Source organism: Anolis carolinensis, chromosome 1 (assembly GCF_035594765.1).
Source record: "Anolis carolinensis isolate JA03-04 chromosome 1, rAnoCar3.1.pri, whole genome shotgun sequence".
Lineage (NCBI taxonomy): Eukaryota > Metazoa > Chordata > Lepidosauria > Squamata > Dactyloidae > Anolis > Anolis carolinensis.
Genome location: NC_085841.1, coordinates 38434759 through 38460466, shown reverse-complemented (window position 1 = coordinate 38460466; position 25708 = coordinate 38434759). Strand labels below are relative to the sequence as shown.

General features: G+C 39.6%; 1 protein-coding gene across 8 annotated transcripts in view; it reads right to left on the bottom strand.

Moving 5' to 3' along the window:
• Positions 1-25708, bottom strand: part of dnah14 (dynein axonemal heavy chain 14) — a 362578-nt gene that overhangs the window by 37032 nt on the left and 299838 nt on the right. For all 8 annotated transcript variants that reach the window (XM_062972594.1, XM_062972581.1, XM_062972591.1 and 5 more), the window contains 6 exons: positions 22785-22944; positions 21263-21394; positions 18419-18514; positions 13021-13161; positions 1169-1384; positions 704-934 (listed from right to left, as the gene is read on the bottom strand). In XM_062972594.1, coding sequence (XP_062828664.1) covers positions 704-934; positions 1169-1384; positions 13021-13161; positions 18419-18514; positions 21263-21394; positions 22785-22944 — 976 coding nt within the window. The remainder of the gene's footprint in view (positions 1-703; positions 935-1168; positions 1385-13020; positions 13162-18418; positions 18515-21262; positions 21395-22784; positions 22945-25708) is intronic.

The window sequence follows — 25708 nt, the reverse complement described above, 5'->3', positions numbered from 1 at the left end:
CTAGAATAGTGACAAGAGTAACCAATTTAAAAATATAAACAATGCATATGGGAAATATTGCCAAAATGGAAAAGTAAAATACAGTGGGGAGGAAAAGAAAAAGATAAAAGAAACGAGCAGTAGGGATTAAAAATAAAAAGTCAATCTCAGATCAGTTTCTTTCCAAGATCACTCCAAACTCCTCATGGAGCACAATGTCCCCATGAAAAGACATGGTGGTCTGATGCTTGCACATCTAAGTCCAGTAAGACTCAACAAAATCCTTTTAGCATGAAGATAGCTGAAAATGATGTACTAAAATGTAAAGGTTTTCCCCTGCCATTAAGTCTAGTCATGTCCAATTCTGAGGGTTGGTGTTCATCTCCATGTCTAAACCAAAGAGCTAGTGTTGTCCGTAGACATCTCCAAGGTCACGTGGCCTGCATGACTGCATGGAGTGCCATTACCTTCCCGTCAGAGTAGTACCTATTGATCTACTCACATTTGCATTTGTTTTTGAACTGCTAGGTTGGCAGAAGCTGGGACTAACAATGGGAGCTCACCCTGCTCCCTGAATTCGAATTGCTGACCTTTTGGTCAGCAAGTTCAGCAGCTCAGCGGTTTAACCCCACTGTGCCACCAAATGCAAAACTCATATGTGGTATACAGACACTATGAGGAAGATTATTGATTGTATGACCATACTCAGTGGAAACTGAAATACCTGCAGTAGGACTGATTCACCAATACGCATAGAATTCTCAAGTTTTCTTAAGTAAGAGGCATCTGTAGCAGAAATCTCTTGTAGCTTGCCACCTGCCATTTGATATATCCATTTGTAAGCTTGTCTTTCTGGATCAATTAGCAGAGGCCACCGTTGTCCATACATAACAAGTATAGCATTTTCTGTGGAGTACTGATCAAGCGGCAAACCAGCATTTTGCCACTTACGGACCTAAAAACATCATTTTTAATTTAGATAACATTGTCAGAATGTGTACAACATGAACACATAAAGTATAACTATCCTCCAAAATTCATGCAATACAAATGAATCCTTTACATGGTTAACTTGCTAATGCATCATCTGTGAATTTTGCATCTAAAAAGAAATATCAACTTCCCAAAAAGTTATTTAATTTAATTTTCATTTAAATCACATTGTACATTTTTACTCTATGCATACTACCTCATTTTTTTCTGTCATACAGTTTATTAGTGAGTAATATGGAGAAACGGGCAGACGGTTTTCATGACAGAGTCTGACACACTCATCCACTATCTGTTGACGATATCCTGCTGATAAGACACCACTGTAGACAATACAAGCGGCTGAAACAAGGGCATCACCTATGATTCCCTGAAGTCTTTGATCAAAGTTATCAACAGATTCCTTCCAGCGTTCCTAAAAATCAACATAACAAAAACGAGGACTGGTTACAGCTACACGTTAAGACTTAAAAACTTAAGAATAAGCTAGGAGATCAAAATGCTCCTGTCATCAAGTCCCGAAGGGATGGACTCAGAACAACTGTAAGGACTGCCGCTCCACTTCTTTATTGGAATTGCTTAATACTTGTGTGTCTACATAGTAGGAAGAACTCAAGGTCAGGAAGCTCAGTGAAAGCCCCGAAGGGAAATTCTACCAGCCTGAAAGAACTATTTATTAACATTATTAACTAGCTTCATTTTGTGCCTTCATAGAAAAGCACTATATAAATGCAAAGATAACTAAATAACTAAATGACCTAAGAGTTTAATTGTATGAATTGCAGTTCCAGCAGTGAGGATGGGAAACTATATTTAAATAATGTTATTATACCAGTACTTAGAGCATACTACCAATATATAAGTCCTAATCAACAGAATTTGTAAAGCAAAAAACATGCGGTTGAGGAGTGACTACACACTGATAGTTGATCACATTTGTAGATTCCACAGTCAAAGGAAGCTGCTCTATATTAAGAGGCACAAACTATCACATCACATCAACAAATAAAAAGCGTACTAAATGAGACATTGGCACTTAATATAAAAAACATTAGCTGACTGCATGAGCAATTCACCCAGGATGCCATTATTATCTTTAAAAATACAATTTTAAAATGGGTCAGTATTAAGCATCTGTCATGGATCCTGTATTCACCTGTTGTTTTCAGTGAAAGAAGAATCCATGCCATCTTGCAACTTTGGTGAGAGGGGGTTTTTTTCGTATCAGGAGCAACTTGAGAAACAGCAAGTTGCTTCTGGTGTGAGAGAATTGGCCGTCTGCAAGGAAGTTGCCCAGGGGATGCCCGGATATTTTTTGATGTTTTTACCATCCTTATGGGAGGCTTCTCTCATGTCCCCGCATGGAGCTGGAGCTGATAGAGGGTGCTCATCCGCGCTCTCCTGGGTTGGATTCAAGTCAACAACCTAACCTTCAAGTAATCAATCCTGCCAGTACAAGGGTTAAACCCACTGCACCACTGGGGGACTCCTGGCAGGGAGATAGTAGAATAGATGTGATAAGTGCTGGCTGTCTGGCTTTTGTTATGGGAATGTAAGTTGCCTCTAGGAGGCCCATAATCTTCAAAGCAGCAATAGAGTATAAAAGGGGAAGGTTTTGTTGATCTGGTAGAATTAGCTTTCTCTGTTTACTGTGAAGGCTGAAATAAAGGTTGTTTCCAGAAGAGACTTGTCTGTGAGCAGTACTTTATCTCTGGGGACTAGCAGGTTCTGACATTAAGCTAATTCTCATGGAAGACTTTCCCACAGTAAGAGTGGAGAGAGAAACCCTTGGATCCAATGTCGAGGAACGGGGAATGGAGAGACGAGGAAGAGACACCCCAAGAGTCTGACCTTCACCCAGTCAGCTCTCTGGCAGCTGCCTTAGTGATGAACCTGTCAGCAGTGGAAGGTGACTCGGAGGCGATCCTCGGTTTCCCCTGAGCTGAACTCAATTCCTGGTGGGGAAAGAAGTCACAGTGAGAAAGAAGATGGCACCGATTTCTGCTACTGCCAGTGAAACCCCTCCGAGATTAGGAGGCTTAGAGACGAAAATGAATGCCAAATGCTTTCCATCTTCTCAATACAGATGACAGAGATGAGGAAGGAGGTGGAGGAATCCTGGAGATAGGAGCAAGATGTGACCCCGGGTATGAGGGACTGCGAAGAGAAATGGTGGCAGGACCAGGGGAATGCTAGCCAGCTGAGGCTTGCTGGAGAGGAGGAGATAGAGCCCAGAAAGGTGGCTGCCAGGGCAAGTGAGCTGAACCTAGGTCTTGGAAGAGTAGAGCTTTGGGTGAAGTTCAACAGCGAACCAAGCCAACTTCCCTATTTTTTTCATCCATGTTAGACATGTTGCTTTTATATTGTTTGATGTGGTGGGTTTTGATGTAATTTGCTGTATCTTTCTGCATTTTCACTTTGAATGTTTGCCATATATGTTGGAAACCACCCTGGACTTCCGGTGTGGAAAAATGGCGATGAGCTGGGTCCTCTGAAGCTCCGCTAGAGGATCAGCCTTCCCGAGTGGCTGGGTAGAGCATAAGCTCCCTTTCCCCTTGCGGACTGAAGCAGGGAGACAGTGCAACCCACGGGGAAACCCGAAGGCCTATAGAGGAGCCTCTCCATCAAGGAGAGACGCCTAGAAAGGTCCGGGAAAACAGTCCCCATAGGGTACGGCAAGCCACGGGAGGTGACCCGTTCGCCAGATCAGGCGATCGGAACATGCATTGTCACCACATCTCCACAAAACGAGAAAGAAAGAAAAGAAGACAAACGAAAGAAGGAAGCCTCTTTGGACGGACAGTAAGAGAGCTTCATTCAGAAAATTAACAGACAAGGAAAACAGAATATTATACTTTACACCAAGAGAGTTATTTAATTGAATATCTAACTGAAAGACCGAGATATTGGGTAACGGACAGCCTGTCCAGGAAAGAAATAAGACTCTTGTTAAAGAGAACTTTGGTGGACTAGTTTGAATAGTGTGGGAGAGCTAAAGGCTAAAGGCTAAATAATAAGCCTTAGTTTATTTATACCAATTTAAAATACATACTTTAATCCAATACTCGATGAAGAGAACATGGCGACAGCTCTGTCCTGACCTTGGAAATGCTGGAAGATAGATAAACTGAGCCAGGCTTGGCTGCGTGGGAGAGAGGTCCATGCGGAGGCGTTCGCAGGGAAGGGACAGCCCGGAACAAGAAGAGAGTTATCTCGCGAGAAGGGAGGAGAAAGGAGGGAAAGAAAGGAGAGAGAGCCGGAAGAGGAAGTAAGAGGAGAAGAGTGTGAGAGGAAACAGGAAGAGACGAGAAGTGAGACGCACGACGGGAGGAAAAGTGAAGTGAGAAGTGGAATTAAAGCTCTCTCTATTCTCTCTATCCTGATATTTTTGATTTATCTGATTTATTTGATCTTCAGTAAAATTTAAAAACTACGACTGGAAGCCCGGACTTATCCTCAGACACTCCAAATCAAATTTGGATATAAAGAAAAAGGCAACAACCTAATATATATATATATATATATATATATATATATATATACACACACACACACACACACACACACACTGGAAATTATAAGGAAAATGGCTTACAAATTGAGAAGTGATTCTAAAGACCTGAGACCCACGCAGAAAAGGGCATCATCATCTCAGGTCAAAGAGATGACAGATATGATTCTCAAAGAGTTGCATAGAATGCAAGAGAAGCAAGATGCCTATCAAAAATTAGCGCAAGAGCAAATGTTGGATTTTAAGAAGGAAATTAAAAGTGAACTGAAAGGAATGAAACAAGAAATAGGAAGTCTGAGCCAAGAATTAAAAGAATTAAAAAGTGATAAGGCAGAACTCAGAAAATCACACGAAAAATTACAGAGAGAAGTAGAAATATTGGAGTTAAAAACTAATAAAATGGAAACAAAACAAGAACTGATGGAAGCGAGAAACCTGGAGTATCAACTGAGATTACGTAACATTTGGGAAGAACCAAAAGAAAATATAAGAAGAGTGGTGATAGAAATTATATCTAACCTTACCAAATGTTCAACAGAAGAGACAGAGGCTAGAATAGACCGAGTACACAGAATCAATACAAATTATGCAAAAAGGAACAAGACTTCATGGGACGTAATAGTGAACTTTACAAAGAAAATTTATAGAGATGAGTTACTGAAACTGAATAACGAAAATACCATTACATATAAAGAGAAAAAAGTGATAATACTAAAAGAATTTCCCTTGGACACAACAAATAAAAGAAGAAAGTACACTTTCCTAGCAGAGGAACTGAAAAAACATATTATAAGATTCCGCTGGGAGAAAGAAGGCCTGATGACTACATACAGAGGAGAGAAGCATTGGATTACATCAGAAGGGAAAGCGCAAAACTTTTACAAAAAAAATAAAAAGGAAATGGAGGAAGAGGAAGAGACAGATGGGGATGACAGAATAACGAGAAGGAGACCTAGAGGGAAGAAATATAACCAACAAGAAATTGGAATAGAAGATAAGATAAGACAGCTAAGAGAGAAACAACTAATGGGAGAAGATAGAACGGAAGAAGAAGGAGAGGTGGAGGAAGATATTGAAGAGAGCTCGATAAACCCCTCAGAAGAAGAAGGGAAGGATCCAAATGACAAGGAAGAAGAACAAACATGAGCAGGAAATTAAGAATATATAGTAACAATGTAAACGGATTGAATGCACCCCAGAAACGAAATAAAATATTTAATAGATTCAAAAGATTGGAATATGATATAATCTCACTGCAAGAAATTCATATAAAACAGGATCATGCTAAATTTCTATCTCAACAAAAATTAGGACAAGAATTTTATTCCTTAGATACACAGAAAAAAAGAGGAGTAGTCACGTATATAAATCCCAAAATCCCTGCTAAATTAAGCTTCAAAGATAATGAGGGGAGAATATTAGGGATAATAATAACATTAGAAAACTTAAAAATATTGGTGTGTAATATATATGCACCAAACGAAACAAAGACAACTTTTGTGAAGAAACTAAGGATATTTTTGTTAGATAAAGAATTTGATAGTATTGTTCTAATGGGGGACTTTAACGGAGTCTTAAATAATGAAACAGATAAAAACCCAGGAAAGGCTAAGAAAAAAGGGGAAAATAAAGGAACACTCTCCAAAGAATTCATAAAATTCAAAGAGGAGTATAATCTAGTAGATATATGGAGATTACAACATGAAAGAGATAGAGATTACACCTTCTTCTCGGCAAGACATAAGAGCTGGTCCCGAATTGACATGTTCTGGATATCAAGTTCATTAGCTCCAAAAGTAACAAAAACAAAGATCTTACCTAGGATAGATACAGACCACAGCCCAATTGAATTAATACTAAATCAAAAAAGGGGAAAATGGAAATGGAGATTAGACGTAAACCTTTTAAAAAAGAAAGAAGATATCAAGAAAAATAAGAAATTAATAGAGGAATTTTTTATAATTAATAACAACCAGGAAACATCCCCAATAATTGTTTGGGAAGCGAGCAAAGTAACCATGAGAGGATATTTCATATAGCAAAGTGCCAAAAAAGAGGAAAAAACAGGAACAATTAAAACAGGCAATTGATAAAATAATTGAAACGGAGACCAAACTAAAAAAGAACCCCAATAATAACAATCTCCTTCAAGAATTAGTAATAAGACAAAAAAACAAAGAATACCTAGAATTAAAGCAAAGAGCAAAGCAATTAAAATATATTAAACAGGATCACTTCGAAAATGCAAACAAACCAGGAAGGTGGCTCTCAAGGAAATTGAGAAAAAAAGGAATCAACATATATCAACAGAATAAAAATTGGAGAGAACTATTATTTTACAGAGAAAGATATAGCCAATCAGTTTACTAAATTCTACAGAGATTTATATGAGAAAGACAAAATTAAGGAAGAAAATATTACAAGTTATTTGGGAAAATTAAAGCTAGAAAGAATAACAACAGAGGAAAGAGAAATCTTAAATAAAGAAATTTCAAAAAAAGAAATAAAAGAGGCGATTAAAAAATTAGATGGGACTAAAGCCCCAGGACCTGACATTAGAAGCTATTTACCAAAATCAGACTGCAAAAATTACAATAAATGGATTAGAAACAGAACCAATTGGAATCCAAAAAGGGACAAGACAGGGCTGCCTCCTATCGCCTTTAATATTTATAATGACATTAGAAATATTACTTAACAAAATTAGAGAAAATAAATAATTACAAGGTACAGAGATACAAGGGATAAAATATAAAGTAAGAGCCTATGCGGGCGACCTAATATGTTTTATAGAAGATCCGGCAAATAAAGGAGAAAAATGGATGGAGACGATCAAAGAATACGGGGATCTGGCAGGATTTAAAATGAATACAAATAAAACTAAAGCTCTAGCAAAAAATATCCAAAAGAGAAAACAAGATAGTATCATACAGAAGTTAGGTATTCAAATAACATCGAAAATAAAATATTTGGGAGTAACTATAACATCAAAAAACATTCAATTATTAAAAAATAATTATGAAAAAACATGAGTTGAAATAAAAAAAGAATTAGAGAAATGGAAAAATTTAAAAATTTCATTATGGGGAAGAATTTCAACCGTCAAGATGAATATTCTCCCAAAAATGTTATACCTATTCCAGTGCTTCCCGATTTTAAGGAACCAGAAAAACTTTACAGACTGGAATAAAGACTTGAGTAAATTTATTTGGAATGGGAAGAAACCCCGCATTAAAATGAAAATCTTAACAGATGACAAGAGAAAGGGAGGCTTCGCACTGCCCAACTTGAGACTATATTATGAAGCGAGTAACTTAATTTGGATTAATGACTGGATACAACTAAAAAATAGGAAAATATTAAATATTGAAGGATTCGACCTGCGCAATGGCTGGCATTCGTACCTTTGGTATGACAAAATTAAAATAGATTTTTTTTTTGGTAACCACATGATTAGATCGGCTTTAATAAAAACATGGCATAAGTACAAAATTAGAATGTATAACAAAACACCTAGGTGGTTATCACCCATAGAAGCAATGCAAAGAAGGTTACTGGGATGGTTAAAGTGGCAAAAATATGAAGAATTAATTTAAAAACAGGGATTAGAGTACATATTAAAAACACAACAAGAAATAAAATCAGAGCACCCAAATATATCATGGTTACAATATGGCCAATTAAAAGAATCTTTCAAAAAGGACAAATTACAGGGATTCATGGAAAAAACAACAGATGGGATAGAATTCTTAACACAGAAAGAAAAATAATTTCGAAAATCTATAAAGTACTATTTGAATGGGACACGGAGACAGAAACAATTAAGGATTGCATGAGCAAATGGGCGAGAAATATTGGGAGGATGATAGAATTAGAGGAATGGGAGGCTTGCTGGAACAGAAAATTGAAATTCACATACTCGTATGATTTAAAGGAGAACTGGATGAAGATGCTACATAGATGGCATATAACACCAAAAAAATTAGGACTAATGAATAAAAGCATGAGTACAAAATGCTGGAAATGTGGAGAGGAAGAGGGCACATACTTCCATATTTGGTGGAAGTGTAAAAGAGCAAAAGAATTTTGGTCAGTAATCCATGAAAATATGCAAATGATACTAGATAAAAAAAATTAGTAAATTACCTGAAATATATTTATTAGGTATCTCAAACTTCCCCCCGGGTTCAAATGAGGAAAAATTAATAACATATTTAACAACAGTGGCTACAATTATATACAGGAGATTTTGGAGACAAAAAGAAATACCTAGCAAAACAGACTGGCTAATTAAAATTGCAGAAATAAAAAATATGGACAGGTTAACCTTTTTATTGGCTAAACAGCAGGGAAAACCAAGAAAAGAGACAAACTGGCAACAAGTTGAGAACTTTACAAAAAGGATGGAGAAAAACAAAACAAAAATTGGAAAAAAAAGATACCTCATTAAACAGGGAGGTGGATAGACTTTCACAATAGATAGAAAGAAAAAAATATATACGCCCATATCCATATACATAGATAAGTACCAAAAATCAGAAGAACTGAATGAAGACCAAGAAAGAAGAAACAACAGATGAAATATACTCTGTCAAAAAAGACTAGGAAGACCAACTGTATTTTTGTCGGTTTTTGTTTGCTTTTTGTTTGTCTGCCTGCCTTTTTTTTTCTTCAGTGTTGATGTGTTTTTTAAAATTCCCCCTTCCTACCCTTTCCCCAACTTTCCAATTTTCTCTTCCGCAACTAAAGACATTATCCTAAACCCCAACTACACCCCACTTTCCATCCCCTCTCCCCCTCTAACTTCTTCCTTATTCTTATTTTTTACTTAAAATGTGTGGAAAATTTCAATAAAGACTTATAAAATAGAAATCACCCTGAGTCCCTTCAGGGAGATAGGGCCACCTATACAGTTTATTATTATTATTATTATTATTATTATTATTATTATTATTATTATTATTATTATTATTATTATATGGACAATTATGGAGCATTGTTTCCATTACAGGAAGCAAGGATCAATGCATTGGGAACTAATCTGAAGGGGCCAGTGGCAGATTGGCTGGTCCAGATGTACAATGCAGAGGTGTCAGAGCTGCTGCTGCGGGTGCGAGATTACCTGGCAGCATTAAAGGGCCAAATCCAGGATCTGTTGGCGGAGCTGAAAGCAAAGGGAAACATTTGGAAGTTTTATCAAGGGTCTCAGTCTGTCTCTGTGTACGCCATGGAGTTTAAGGTTGTACCTGGGAAAATCCGAGATTGGTCTGAGCTGACCAAACTGGAATAGTTTAAAGGAGGGTTGTGATCTGACCTGCTGGAATGGGCACTACACTGCGGCAATCCCGACATTGTAGAAGAGTGGTTAATCCTGGCGGAGAGTAGAATGCAACCAGGAACTGGAAAGAAAATACTCCCAGTATGGACAATGTGGGAGGAACCCAGTGGTGACACCAGCGGGAGGGATGCATTGATCACCTGTGTGAGGGCACTTGGCCAGTAAAAAGAAAAAGGGGTGCTTTATGTGCCAGAAGGAAAGCATTAAGCAATGGATTGCAGAAGGGGAGCACCCAGACCAAGGGAAGTCCCAACCACAAAGAGCTCCATCAAGTAAGCTGGCAAAGGAGAGGGTAAACACTGCCATTGAAACAGCATGGACATGAAGGCCCATGCCAGTGGCAGAAGAAGCAAGAGAGGAGGAGACGGAAGACAAGTTGCTCCAGGGAAATAACAAAAATCTGCTGTAAGCGCCCAGTGGCAGATGTGATCTTCCCAGGGTGCCAACCTTCCAGTGAGTCTGAACTGTAAGACTGTTCAAATTTTAGTAAGGCTAGAAAACCCCAAGATGGGGCTGGTGGTGAGGATGAAAGAATGTTCAGGATGCTAAATAACACCAACCCTGGTGACTCAGCTGGGCATCAAACCACAGCCATTGAAAATCTTTCACCATCCTATCAGCATGTGGATATGGTGGCCTTCATGCTGAGAGGGTGGTCGGGACAGTCACACATGGCCTCAGCACCAGCTCAGAGTCTCTTCTTGGCCTGCGCCTTGGCCTCCACCATTACGGGACTCAGCTGCTCCTTGCTGGCGCACTTCCCTTTTTCCCAGCCTCTGCCCCTGACAACGAGGATGGTGGCTCCTCCCCCACCTCTTCTTCCTCCTCTATTGTCTTCCTCAAAAGCAAAGTCCGCCTTGGAATACTGCTCCAGGAAGGTGCACTGGCCCCAAGGAGCACACCTTCAGGAGGCTGCTGCCCGAAGAAGAGCAGGAGAGGAGGATTTGAAATGCTCTGCAGGCTCTCCTTCCTTTCCCTCAGCTGCTCCTGCTCTTCTTCTTTCAGAGGAGGAACTTGCCTTTGAGGGTGGCAGTGACGGTGGAGGAAGAGGGGGTGGCAGAGGAGGGTGCCCTCCTAGTCTCCAGGGGCAAAGACCAGGATGAAGACTGTGTGCCAGCAAGCAGCCATGTGTGTAACCCCCCCCCCCCCCCCCGCAGCAACTATTCTTAGCCTTCCACTCTCACTCCCCTGACAACATTTTTCTGGGCAAATTCCTAGTGGCAGGACTTTGTGATTAGACTAGTGTGAAGGAGAATGGAGTCAATATTTTCAGCAAAATTAGAACTTTTGGATTCTTACTTGAGGTGCTGGGATAAATCTGAGTTTGGAGTCACTTTCCCCCCTTTTCTCTCCCCATCCTCTTGCCCCTTGTTTCTCTCTCTTGACATCGCATATTTCTTCTTATCTTTCCTGCCAACTCTGTATTGTGCTTCACTATATAGTGGAAATAATGTTATAGGTAGCAAAAAATCCATGAAAGAGCTGGACACAGACCATCATGACATACTATCTAATGATGCACCATACATGAGAGAATAAAGCTACAGAATGAAAGGGAACAGGAGTAGAAAAAGAGATAACGAGACGAGAAAAAATATGAAAGAATTAGTGGCCTGAGGGTAAAACAAAAGTTGGGAGAAATGGAGAAAGAGGGGGGGGGGGGGAATATGCAGAGAAGGAGGAGAAGGCAGAATGTATACATTTGAAGAGATGAGATGTTGTATAATAAGTGTCATCACACAAATAAAGGATAAAATAAGGATAAAAAACAGAATATCAGAGATGATCAGTAATGAAAATACAGACAATTCTGCCTATGTAATGAAGTCAATGATATTGAAGGTTGTAGAGTAATCTAAGCCTTTTAAAGTAATACAAAGTGTATTTGGGGTCAACATGGTGTTAGGTGTTGGGCTAGGATTCCAAGTGAATAAGGTCAAATTTTGCTAAACCATGGAAACTCACTGGGTCACTGTGGGCAAGACACTCTCTCTCGTCCTCTGGGAAAATCAACCCCCTCTGAATAAATCTGGCCAAGAAAACACAGTGATAGCGTCAACCTAGGTTCACTATAACTCAGAAATCACTTGAGGATATGTGTTGTCGAAGGCTTTGCAACAGCAACATTATCAGCAACAACAATGTCTTGGCCAGAAATAGAGTATGTAAATGTAAAATAGTATAGATGCAGTTAATAATCACATGTACTTATGAAAGCAACCAGAATCACCACAAAACAACAAGAATCAGCCAACATAATATATATTGAGTTTTTGCTGGTGAACATGCAGTTGCTATGAACTCATTTCTTTCTGTAAAACATTTTTTCTTGGTTTTGGGTATCTGAGTTCACGTAAGAAGACATACATTCTGCCAAAACAGACAGACACTAATCAGACTAATCAGACAGACACTAATGTAACAAATCAGACAGACAAATCAGACAGACACTAATGTAACAAAGTCAGATCGGCCTTAATAAGGTTTTGATGGATTCACTTTAAAAGTGCAATATTAATAATGAGCTGACATCCAAGGACTAGTATAAATCTGGAATTAGTCATCAGAATAATAGTTATCTATAGAAACAACATGGCTTGAACACCCTTGCTTCAAAAGATATCCCTGAGATTTCCTCCTGCCAAATTTTCCCAGAAAATATAATTACATAAAAATAGCACTTAAATTATAGTGGACCTATATGAAGCTGGACTGAAGTCAAATACAGGTTTTACTTGCCAAGCAGTATGTTGTCATGACATGCAAGTAACCACTCAGTAAAATGCTCTTTTATAATCTACCCATCTAGTGAGTAGAACAAGAAAATGCGGAGAAGTGGGGATTTTCACAACCTGGTAAAACACTGCATTAGATTGCTACTTGCACATCACAGCAAGCTATCACTTAACAAACTGCATTTGTATTTACCCAGAATGAATTTTATGATGGTTACAGAAAGTGAATATACCACTGGTGGAAAACCACATGCATTTAACCATTGCACGCCCCTTTGAATCCCATCCATGGGAGAAAAATAAATAGATAAATAGATAAATAATATTACAAATCACTGTTTTACACATGAAAGGAAGACAAGTTGCACAAATAAAATACCCTTAGCAGAAAAGGCAAACAAACAAGCTTACAAAATGAAGTTTAACTCTAACGAGACAGAAGTGTTACAGAACAAAAAAGGCAATACCATCTCATCTTTCAATGCTGTACTTAACACAGAAGCACTGTACAAACGGCAAGTTGTTTGATCTTTTCGAGCTGCTAAGCTTTCTTGTTCAGCAATACCTTCCGCATACTTTGCTTCTAAATTTTGTTGATGTTGTTCAATCTGAAAAGTTACACATTTCAAACTTTAGATAAAAAGGTGAATTGTAGCATTTATCAAATTCTAATTAATTCATTATTTTAAAACTTTAGAATAGCTTATATGAGGCTCCTATCCAAGGATCACAAGTACTTCTTTCATGCTATAGTGTGCACATTCTCTAAGTCTATACGAAGAGTGGCTACTTAATGACACTGTTCTTTAAGCATTGTCCTGTGTTGTTAAACAGATCAACATTCAGAACTTTCAAGAGCTATATGAAAATAATTGGAATGGAAGTCTGCCTCAAAAGATAATAATGAAAAAATTGGAGTGAAAGAAGATCAAAACTGATTTCTGCAACAGACAGGTTATAAGATCATTCCAATTCTATGAGTCTATTCTATGAACATATGCACAACTATATGCAGTACCAATGAATCTGGAGCAACATGTTGGTTTCAATTGAAACTTAACCATATTAAGATAAAATCTAAATGTGATTTGTTCAGACAGAAGATGAGAGACTTTTTTAAACAGAAAGAAGCATTGAGACCTTTTTAATCACAAGGAGTAAGTACTGAGGCAAGAACTGTGAAAGAAGTATGGAGAACTACCATAGTAAGGTGGGATAAGCAATAGGAAAAATATAAGACAATCTGTTCAAAAATCATTTGACAACTGGTTAAAAAAATGAAGAGTCTATGGCAGTGGTTCTCAATCTGGGGTCCCCAGATGTTTTTGACCTTTAACTCCCAGAAATCCTAACAGCTGGTAAACTGGCTGGGATTTCTAGGAGTTGTAGGCTAAAAACATCTGGGGACCCCAGGTTGAAAACCACGGGTCTATGGCTTATCTTAATGCAGTTTTGCCAGACTGCTGGAAAAGTATTTTATTATGACCAGAGTTGTGAGAAAAATTTCAGGAGGAACAATTAGATGAAATCTTGTAGAAGAACTTAAACAGTTATGCCACTGTGATCTAGAACAGTGATTCATAAATTATGTATCCTGATCTCAAATGGGGTCCCCTCTTGGGTCAATATTGAGACCCTGATTTTTTTTCTGAACATCACCTAATGGGTGTTTTAGACTGTTGTGAAGTATTTACAGTAGACTCCGCAGAAAATATTTCAGCTGTTAAAGCAATTCCCAAGTTATGAACATGACAGATTCCATAGTTTTGTTCTTAAGTTAAATCTGTATGTAAGTCAGAACAGATTTTTTTTAGTGTAACTCATAGAATCATAGAATAATAAATAGAGTTGGAAGAGACTTCATGGGCCATCCAGTCCAACTCCCTGCCAAGAAGCAGGAAATCGTATTCAAAGCACCCCTGCCAAAAATATATACATTAGAGTCTCGCTTATCCAACCTTCTCTCATCCAATCTTCTGTATTATCCAGTGCAGTCTGCCTCCCATCTGGATCCACAGCTGTTTCTCTAGGCAGCAATTCTATCTTTAGTTGTAGTCAATTTTGTAGTAGTCAATGTTTTCAATACATTGCGATTTTTTTTGTGCTAAATTCGTAAATACAGTAATTACTACATAACGTTACCATGTATTGAACTGCTTTTTCTGTCAATTTGTTGTAAAACATGATGTTTTGGTGCTTAATTTGTAAAATCATAATGTAATTTGATGTTCAATAGGCTTTAATCCCTCCTTATTAGCCAACATTTTTGCTTATTCAATGTTCTGCCGGCCCGTTTATGTTGGATAAGCGAGACTCTACTGTGTACTGTTTAGTTTTGGATAGCATAAGGAAGGGGTAACCCCCTTGTTTTGTTTGTTTTGTTGCCTGTGCCCCTCTTTTGAAAAAAATGGCTTATTGTGGAAACAAAAATGGGTGATAAAGCTTCATTTGAGATACTTTTTCCCCATGATAACTCTTTCAGGACTGAATTTTCCTTCTGAGGGGAAAATGTCTCTCACTTCATATTGTTTCATCCCCGTTCTTAACTATGAGTTGTTTGCAAGTCAGATGTTTGTAACTTGGGGACTTCCTGTACTTCATAAAAACGCTGTTTTTATGAAGTACAGCCTGTTTACCAAGCTTTGTAGATGCTGATTTGTTATCTGTAAGTGTTTGATTTGTATATATTTAATATATCTATATACCTGGGATCAGGTTCAACCCCCCCCCCCCTCCGAAATTTTTCAGGTTATAAAAAAACCTGGTTTACTCATGAATTTTAACTGGTTAACCAAATCCCCATGCTAAGTCTATGAGACGCAAAACATTAAGAGTCCCTCCAGGCACTATCTGAAGCAGATATTGACAGGTTTGTAGGGGTGTGTGTGTGCTAGGGGTTCAACCCCCCCCCCCAAATTTTCAAAACCTCTCCCAATTTTTTTTTCTGGCTATGGGGTTATGTAAAAATGTATTGGGTCAAAAGAGGTCCTGCGTGGAAAAGTTTAAGACGACCTGATTTGGAAGATGTGAGGTATTATATTGAGAGCTAGATCAGCTGTCGGAATTAAGACACAAGTGAAGACCTATCTTTTCTGGCAGGCCTACCCAGACAGTTTATATGACGAATTTTAAACATTCACTTTATGTCTAACTTGTGTTTTGTGTATTTTAACATATATTTTAATATGTATTTTATGGAAATACGTTTTAATGTATGTATTCTATGGAGTGTTTTAAAATTATTATTTGTTTTGATTATGTATTTTACCAAAAGGTCCCAGGTTCAAATCCCAGGAGCGGAATGAGCGCCCGCTGTTAGCCCCAGCTCCTGCCAACCTAGCCGTTCGAAAACATGCAAATGTGACTAGATCAATAGGTACCGCTCCGGCGGGAAGGTAACGGTGCTCCATGCAGTCATGCCGGCCACATGAACTGGAAGTGTCTATGGACAATGGCGGCTTAGAAATGGAGATGAGCATCAACCCCCAGAGTCAGCCACAACTGGACTTAATGTCAGAGGAAACCTTTATCTACCTTTACCTTTATGTATTTTAGTAATGTTGTAACCCATCTTGAGCCATGAGGAAAGGTGGATAAGAAATAATAATAATAATAATAATAATAATAATAATAATAATAATCTCTTGATCTGTTTTTTAAATGGCCCATTGTTTTGACTTTGAAGAGTCCATCACCATAGGAGGGCTCCTCTATTTGCAAATGGGTATTATTTGCAAATAGAGGAATTAAACCAAACAGTACCTTATGGTGATGGCACCTGCCTTAGAGACAGAGTCTACACTACAGAGTCTACACTATGTCTAAAAACTTTAATCTGCTGGCAAGGTGAATGATATGTCTCCAAATGGAACATTTTTGTAGTTTTCTAATACGTTTGGAATAAAGGACAACATATTATCTCAAAACTTCCAATACGTAGATATGCAACCACTGTAGATAGTAACTCTGTAAAAATGTTGCCTGAAATATTCAGAACATTTCTTTCTTTGTCAATAGCTATAGAATGTATTATTCCTACAGATTTGGTTTATGGTGCCTTGGGTATTTAATTCAATTAATGTATTGATTGAATTTATATACCACTTTCCTCCCCCAAGATGGAATTCACACTAGTTTACAATAATTTGAAAACTTCAAACTAAAACATTTATAAACATTTTTAAAAAATAAACTATTAAATTATTATAAGGTCAAATAGTTAAAATACTTATATTTAAAACATGATTTCCAATAAACAAAAACAAACAGCAGTTAATTTTAAACATACACTGTGGATCCACAATTAAAATGAAAAGTCTGCATGGGGAAAGAAGGCGGGGAGAGGGGGCAACTGGACCTCCTGTGGAAGAGAGTTTCAGAGCCTGATACTATGGAATTTCGAGCTAGGTGATAGAGGTTGGAACACTGGATCAGCTATGGTAGTGGCTACTCTATGACCACAATGTCCAGTAATTTTGCCATTCAGAAGAAGTACCAGCAATAACGCCATTGACAACTTGGGTTAGAAAATAAGCCATTGAGATGCAGAGCTTTGGCATGAAGTTTCATAATGATGACATGTTGCTTTGGCACACAGGAGCTTATGCACTAGTCAGAGTGACGTTTGCTGCCCTTTTGAGGTAGGATTTGACCTCTGGTAATGGAAAGTGATTGCAAGATATACCTAATAGCAAACTTGTTACCAGGGCCGGCCCGAGATAAATTTGCACATTAAGTGGGGGGGGGGGAATTGCGCCCCCCACACTGTGGGAGGCGTGGCCATGCGCTGCGGGAGGCCCTGCCTCACACGCTCTGGCCCTGCCTCCCATGCTCTGGCCCTGCCTCCCGCGCAGCGTGGGAGGCAGGGCCAGGGCGCGCTGGGCGGGAGGTGGGGCACCGCCCTGACGGGACCCCGCCTCCCGCCCCGCAAACCCTGCCCAGCTGGCCAGGCAGCGGGAAAGTCCCTCCAGGCCGCGGCAACCGTGGCCTAGAGGGACTTTCTTTGCAGCCTGGCCGGCTAGGCAACAGTAGCCGAGCCAGGGTGAGCAGCGCGGGAGGCAGAGCCAACCCTGGCCCCGCCTCCCATGCTGCTTGCCCTGACCCCGCCTCTCGCGCAGCGTGGGAGGCGGGGCCAGGGTGCGCTGGGCGGGAGGCGGGGCACCGCCCTGATGGTGCCCCGCCTCCCGCCCAGTGCGCCCTGGCCTGGCTGGCCAGGCGGTGGGAAAGTCCCTCCAGGCCGCGGCAGCCGCGGCAGCCGCGGCCTGGAGGGACTTTCTTCGCAGCCTGGCCAGCTAGGCAATGGCAGCCGAGCCAGGGTGAGCAGCGCGGGAGGCAGAGCCAACCCTGGCCCCACCTCCCGCGCTGCTCGCCCTGACCCCGCCTCTTGCGCAGCGTGGGAGGCGGGGCCAGGGTGCGCTGGGCGGGAGGCGGGGCACCGCCCTGACGGTGCCCCGCCTCCCACCCAGTGCGCCCTGGCCTGGCTGGCCTTGCCTAGCTGGCCATGCTGCAGTGGGAGAGCTCGCCCGTCGGCGAACAGGCCTTCCTGTTCGCCGGTGAGCGAGCCCATGGTCCCCGCTTGGGGGGGGAAGCTTGACGGTGCCCCTGGGGACCTGCGCCCGAAGTGGCCGCCTCAGGTGGCCTCCGTGTTGGGCCGGCCCTGCTTGTTACACTTTGTTGCCTCTTCCTCCCCTTCAATACTGCTGAACCACAATTCAAGGAAAAGTGGGAGAGAAAACTGTCTCACATCATGAGGAAAATACTGAGAGGGAAGGACATTTTACCCTAGTTTCTCTTTCTATCTCAAATGTAGATGAATAAAATAAATAACACAAACACAATGTCATACACTAAATAGAATTATTTTACCAAGGCTAAACTTCTTTGTTTTTCAGCCAATTTTTCATATGCACATTTTAGTAGTTCCTCTGCTTCTGCTACCTTTGCTTGTTTTGGACCTACAATCTAGATAAGAAGATATACAAGTTAGCCTGAAGAAGGAAAAACTGCAATATGGAGCTCCTTGGAAAAAGACAGGTTGTGTGTCATAAAGAAACAGCAACATACACATGTATAACAAACATGGTATCAGTATTGCACATTAACTATTTCTTTATACTATTTTAATTGTACTGTACAACCAAAATTTTGCAAAAAAAATTAATGTTTCTTCCTGCATGTTTAAAGCTAAAAAGATAAAATTTCAAAGGAAAAAGGATGAAAAGGAAAGATGCTGAAATCAAATAGTTCTTAAATAATCAGTTTCCTATTGCATAACACCTATTAAATTAACTCTGCTATTTGAATAAAAAGCAAAAACAATATAGAGGAAACATAACAATATAGGTTGACCATCCCTTATCTGGAATTTCAAAACCTCAAATACTCTAAAATCCTAAATTGTCCACATGGAGGACTGAGATAGTGACACTTTTGCTTTCTGATGGTTCAAAGTATGCAAAATTTGTTTCATATGCAAAATCATTTTAAAAGACTGTGTATAAAATTACCTTGATGCTACGTTTATAAGGTACCATATATACTCGAATAAAAGTAGAGTTTTTCAGCCCTTTTTTAGAGCTGAAAAACGCCTCCTCGGCTTATACTCAGGTGAAGGTTCTGGTCGGAAGGCATGGGGCTGAAAGAAGGGCTTCTTTCAGCCCCATGCCTTCTGTCCAGGACTCTCACCTCCCTGCTCACCAACCTAGCTCTCCTTTCTTTCCTCCTCCCTCGCCCTGCGTGTGCCTTTTCCTCCCTCTCCCTGCTGCTGCTGCCCGGGATCCAAGGTCTGGAGGCAGATCCCACCCTTGCCTACTTTCTTTCCTTCTTGTCTGCCTGGGAGATCTGCTCCACTGCTTCCCTGTCTGGTCTGGCTTTCCCAGTCCTTGCTGGGAGATCTGCTCTGTTGCTTCCCCTCTCTGGTCTAGCTTCCTCTAGCTCTCTCTCTCTCTCTCTTTCTTCCTCCCTCCCTACTTGATTCCTGGCTTCTGTCCTGGCTGGGAGTATGCTCCATTGCTTCTCTGTCTGGTCTGGCTTTTCTCTCTCAATCTCCCCTTGATTCCTGGCTTCAGTCCTGGCTGGGAGAGCAGCTTCGTTGCTTCCCCTTTCTGGTCTGGCTTCCTCTCTCCCTCTCTCTCTTTCTCCCTCCCTCCTTGATTCCTGGCTTTAGTCGTGGCTGGGAGATATGCTCCATTGCTTCTCTGTCTGGTCTGGCTTTCTCTCTCTCTCTCTCTCTCTCTCTCTCTCTCTCTCAATCTCCCATTGATTCCTGGCTTCAGTCCTGGCTGGGAGATCAGCTTCGTTGCTTCCCCTTTCTGGTCTGGTTCTCTCTCTCTCTCTCTCTTTCTCTCTCTCTCTCTCTCCCCCCCCCCATCCCTCCTTCCGTCTGTCCTTGATTCCTGGCTGGGAGATGTGCTCCCTTGCTTCTCTGTCTGGTCTGGTTTCCCTCCCCCCCCCCTGCCTGCCCTCTGCCCTCCTTCCCTCTCTCAGTCTCTCCCCTTGATTCCTGGCTTCAGTCCTGACTGGGAGATCTGCTTCCTTGTTTCCCTCTCTGGTCTGGTTCTATCTCTCTCTCCTTCCTTCCTGCCTTCAGTTCTGGCTGGGAGATCTGCACCCTTGCTTCCCTCTTTGGTCTGACTTTCCTTCTCAATCTCTCCCTCCTTGATTCCTGGCTTCAGTCCTTGCTGGAAGATCTGCTCAGTTGCTTCCCTCTCTGGTCTGGCTTCCCCCCCTCTCTCATTCCTTCCTACCTTATTTTACTATTATTATTATTATTATTATTATTATTATTATTATTATTATTACATTTATTATTTTACTCTATCATTATTATTACATTTATTATTCTACTTTATCATTATTATTATTACATTTATTATTTTATTCTATCATTATTATTATTACATTTATCATTTTACTCTATTATTCTTACATTTATTATTTTACTCTATTATTGTTATTCTTACATTTATTATTTTACTCTATTATTGGAAGAATGCGTAAGCACATTTATATTGCAGAAGGTTAGAATAATGATTGAATCAGAGTTGGACAGTCTTATCTTAAATTACAGTTTTATGTAAATATTAAAAAAATTAACCTACTGATGCCTCAATTAATGTAATTTTATTGGTATCTATTTTTATTTTTGAAATTTACCAGTAGCTGCTGCATTTCCAACCCTCAGCTTATACTCGAGTCAATAGGTTTTCCCAGTTTTTTGAGGTAAAATTAGGTGCCTCGGCAAATATTTGGGTCGGCTTATTCTCGAGTATAAATGGTATATATGAAATATATATATATATATATATATATATAACTTATAAACATATAATTGAATTTCATCCCATCTCCATGAGCTCTCTTTAGGAACATATATGCAAATACAGAAATTCCAAAATCCGAAATGCTTTTGGTCCAATAATCAAGCAGCTGAAGAATCCAGGGCTCAAGATAGGCCCTCTCCACCATAAAGGCATGCATACAATTGAATGGGGACTCCCATATTGCCATTTCCTCTTGTACCTTTCCTGTATTCCTGTACATTTGCAAATAACATGTGCAATTCCACATGTAGAAAATTGGTTAGATTGTGTCCCCCATAACAAACGAAATGCCACAAAGAATACAGCATACTTCTTTATAAATCTCTTCAATAGGTTTATCTAAAATACAATTGCAAAAGTCAAAAATTAAAAGCATGTGTAAACCTACCTTTTGAACATTATGATAATGATCTAAAGCTAAAATCCATTGACAAATGGAGCAACAGGCAACAGACACAAGTCCCACTTTTACTGGGCTGAAGTCAGGTGACTTCACAAATTGTTTCAACTGCACAAACACCTAAAAAGAACAGAAATTCATTATTAAAACAAATGGCATAAACTATGTGTGTCAGTGAATGAAAAAAGAAACGCTATCTGTGGTGTTCTGAGGCAGCATTAAAAATATGCTGGCATTCGTTCAATTTGCTTGTAGGGAAATCTTAAACATATCTGCATATAACAGAATTTATTTTCTAGAAAGCCTAGCAAGTATAGCCTTGAGTCTTTTGGAGGTTTAGATTTTATTCCTTCTAAGAACAATAGAATGTACTCTTCAGTAAGTCAAGTGTGGATGATCAGCCCTTTAGGGGGAAAATACTAGGAGCCCTGCATAAAAACATTATATAAATATAATACATACATGTTTTTTAAATGTATTAAACAAGGAGATTAAATTAAGGTATCAAGTTTCTATGACAATACATGCAATTTTGTATTTAAATAGTATTAATCCCTATTACTATCCAGATTGCAGTATAACTTTAAGATGACAAGAACATTTGGAACATTTTAGGAAAGTTTTAGAAAAAAATCTTTACCAGATTGTGAGAGACAAATTCTGATTGGTTATAAATTGTTAATAAAAATGTGATTTTAAGTTCGCAAGGAGTAGGAAGGAACTCTGAGTGTGTACTGAGACAAATAAAAGCTGCGTGAGAGAGGGAACCCATTCCATATGTGGTTTAGAAGAATTGGGATTAGTGATTTAAAAACCCTCAAAACTGATTTCTTTAATTAAGGAATATTCTGGACCACTAAACAACTCTCTAAACAGTTACATTACATTACAACAATAATATTGGTATACTGATTAACACATTATAAACAACAAAGTAAAAAAATCAGTACTATCACCAACAAGAAATTAATGAGTAAAAATAATATATTGTATTACACTGAAGACTACACACAGTACAACTGAAGGATTAAAATGGTATTATAAATCTGAACTAGGATTCATGAAAAGGTACTTGATGTTGAATCTATTTTATGGTGTCTACTTGTCTTGCAACAGTGACCAATACTGAAATAGCATTTAAAAATCATTAATGTGAAATTATAAAAGGTGAAAATGCAGGAGAAAATCTGGGAAGCAATATTAATATAATATATGTAAGAAAAATAATAGTAAAATTTATTGGAAAACACTGAGAATTTGGAAAAGAATAAGTGTTTCTGTGGAAGAAATGTTGCCATAAGATGAAGGAAACTGCTTGCTCTTCAAAGTAGTTTTCTTAAGCACAGCTTAAGAGTAAAATAAGACACATATACTGAAATTCAGAAAAGGAAATAACAATACACACACAGACACACATTTTATAACTGAATTATAAATTAGTTCTCTGTTATAAACTAGACAGGTAGAACTAGATTACTCTTATTCTACTGGAACTGCACTTTTACGTTACCTTTTCTGGTAGATTATCTTTGTCGAGAGTAACCAACCTCTTAAGGAATCCAGGGTCTGCGAGTAATAATTTTGCTGATGTCCAGGTAGGTTTCTTTTGAAGAAGAATGCAAACTGCATTCATAACCGTTAATACAAGTGGGGGAGGACGAGTGTACACTCTGTACAAAATAAAAGTGTATAACATTTGCCAAACAAGCCCATACGATTTGTTAGAACCCAATTGAGGAAACATGTTACCCCAGGTTATATGGAAGCAATGGCAATTCAAGATTACATGACTGAATTGCATTGGTATTAGTGAAAGACACTATAAGCATTAGGTTGTCCTAACCTGGCAAGATAAATAAATGCATAACCCAGTGAATTAGAAGGAAATTTAGTGAAAACAGGTGAAGTATATACAACTTAACTATAAATGACTGTCAAGAGTCAGATGCCAGTTAACATACAAAACAGAGTTTATTCCGAAGATAAGCCAGAAAATAACATAAACACAGGAAATAACCTTGAAACACTTCACTTTTCAGTGTTTCGAGAGTAGATTGGACAATAATAACTCAAAAACGAGCCACGTTAATTTCCCATGCTGGCATTCAATAAAAAACTAAATAACGCTTCAATTCAGCTTTGGAAAACAAATAGAGTTAATTGCTGGAAAATAAACAAACTAGAAAAGCAATAAAGCTGCTTCCACGGTGCAGATAAGCCGAAAGCCTCAAAGGGATGATGAATAGCCGTCGTCAGAAGAATCCAAGGTCAGGTCAGGAGGCAGCAGAAATTCCGAAAGACAAACCAATAGTCAGAAGCTGGGAGTAGCCGTCAGTCAGAGGGTGTAGACAGAAGCCAGGTCAAATTCAATCCAAAGTCCGAAGAGGGTGCAGTCATCCAAAACAGGTCCACGATAAGACACAGCGAGAGCCAAGCTAGGTGATATCAGCAGATTCAAATCATAGTCCAAGTCCAGTCTTCACAGAGATCCCAATGGCGCCTCAGCAACACCTTGCCACACGTAAAGTGCAGTGGCCAAACATTCCCATTTTATTCCCCTTCCTCCTGGGTGACCAAACACTCACACCCAAACACCAGGTGTCCCAAATCTACTCAGAGTCTGAACTCCACACAGCTAGAGCTCGTGGATCTGGAGTACCTAGCAATTCGTCGGAGTCCCAATCATCCTGCCCACACTTAGCCCCATGAACACTTAAAGAACCATCCTCCCTTCTCCAACCATCCCAATTGGGATCAGCTCCTGCAGAAACCCCAGGTTCAGAAGTATCCATAGGCCCCAAATCCCCAGACATCTCCGGTGGCTGTGCCCATTCAGTGCCTGCTTCCCCAGCCACCACCTGTTCCTCAGCATCCATCTCCCCATCTGAATCTTCCTCAGAAGATCCCCCATATAACTCTCTAAGACGCTTCCTGCGCAACTCCTCCAGTGAATCCTCATCACGAGGGTTTTTTCTTCCTCTTCGAATTCCATCACCATCAACCATAATCCCCGAAGGCGCAGTCACAACACTGACCTTATGTCCAGATGTTATACATTTGGACAACAATTCTAAGGACATCTATCATTTGAATTGTCTCTCAAATGATAGGAAAGAGTTACAAGTAGTCTCACTTACTGCACAATCATCCTAGAACTAACACAGTCTGAATATGACTCATGAATGTTGCGTGCCACAAATTAATATGGCTTGCTATAAGAAAAATCCCTTGCCTGAAAGTTCTCAAATAACTGAAAGCATTATTTGAGTATCCAAAAAAAAATTTTTTTATTAAAAAAAATAAACCTAATAGGTTGCCTCTGTCATGACCAGCAATTTGGTTGGCTTGGCTCAGTTACAGCTGCATGCTTGGAAGGGGTTAATCTGACTCTTGTTTGGATGAGGTCAAACTGACCTTCCCTTTCTGAGTAATGTTTTACAGCAGCGGTTCTCAACCTGTGGGTCCCCAGAAATTTTGGCCTTCATCTCCCAGAAATCTTAACAGCTGGTAAACTGGCTGGGATTTCTGGGAGTTGTAGGCCAAAACACCTGGGGTCCCACAGGTTGAGAACCTCTGCTCTATATGTTCCCCAATCTGCCAGGGATCACCAGCACGCCACACTCCCCACTAAGTCCATTGAGAACCACAGTTTTACAGGCTTCAGGATTATTGGTGAAGGCCTGCTGAAATGAGCAACAGTTGAGAACACAGAACCATAAGACCTGTATCTTGGCTGTTAACCCTATGTTGAATCTCAATACCCAGATCTTGTTGTTGCGATCTTGTCTTGAACTCTGCTAAATCCTGAGCAACTGATTTATATTTTGTTATCCCTGGAAACCTTGAACCTGAACTCCTGGCTTGACTTATTGGACTTGAATTCTAGTTGTGCCTTTGGACTATGAACTGTCAGTATGCAATGTCATCTGGTGTTAAAATTTCTAATAGTTTAAACAGTATGTTTTCAGTAATGCAAGAGTTAAAACAATAGAGATGTGTAGAATGGGTTCCATGCAGTCATGCCGGCCACATGACCTTGGAGGTGTCTACGGACAACGCCGGCTCTTCGGCTTAGAAATAGAGATGAGCACCAACCCCCAGAGTCGGTCATGACTGGACTTTACCTTTACCTAGAATGGGTAGAGTGCCATTTTTTGAATTTCCTGTACTGACTGGAAAAAGAAAAAATGCAGTTTGCTTCATGCAGTGAGCTTATATGTAATGACTGGAGATTGTGCTGTATATTTTGTAAATGAAGATAATATGCCGCTTTGGGTTGATGGCTGAAATTAAGAGTTCAGTGTCTTTACCACTTTGTGCCTTAAAGAAGTTCCTTGCAAGGTCGAAGCAGCTGAGATAAGAATGGTGATTTATCTCAACTTTCCTGACATGAACTTCAGTTAACCTTGCTTCTCTGTCTTGTTTTTGGAATTC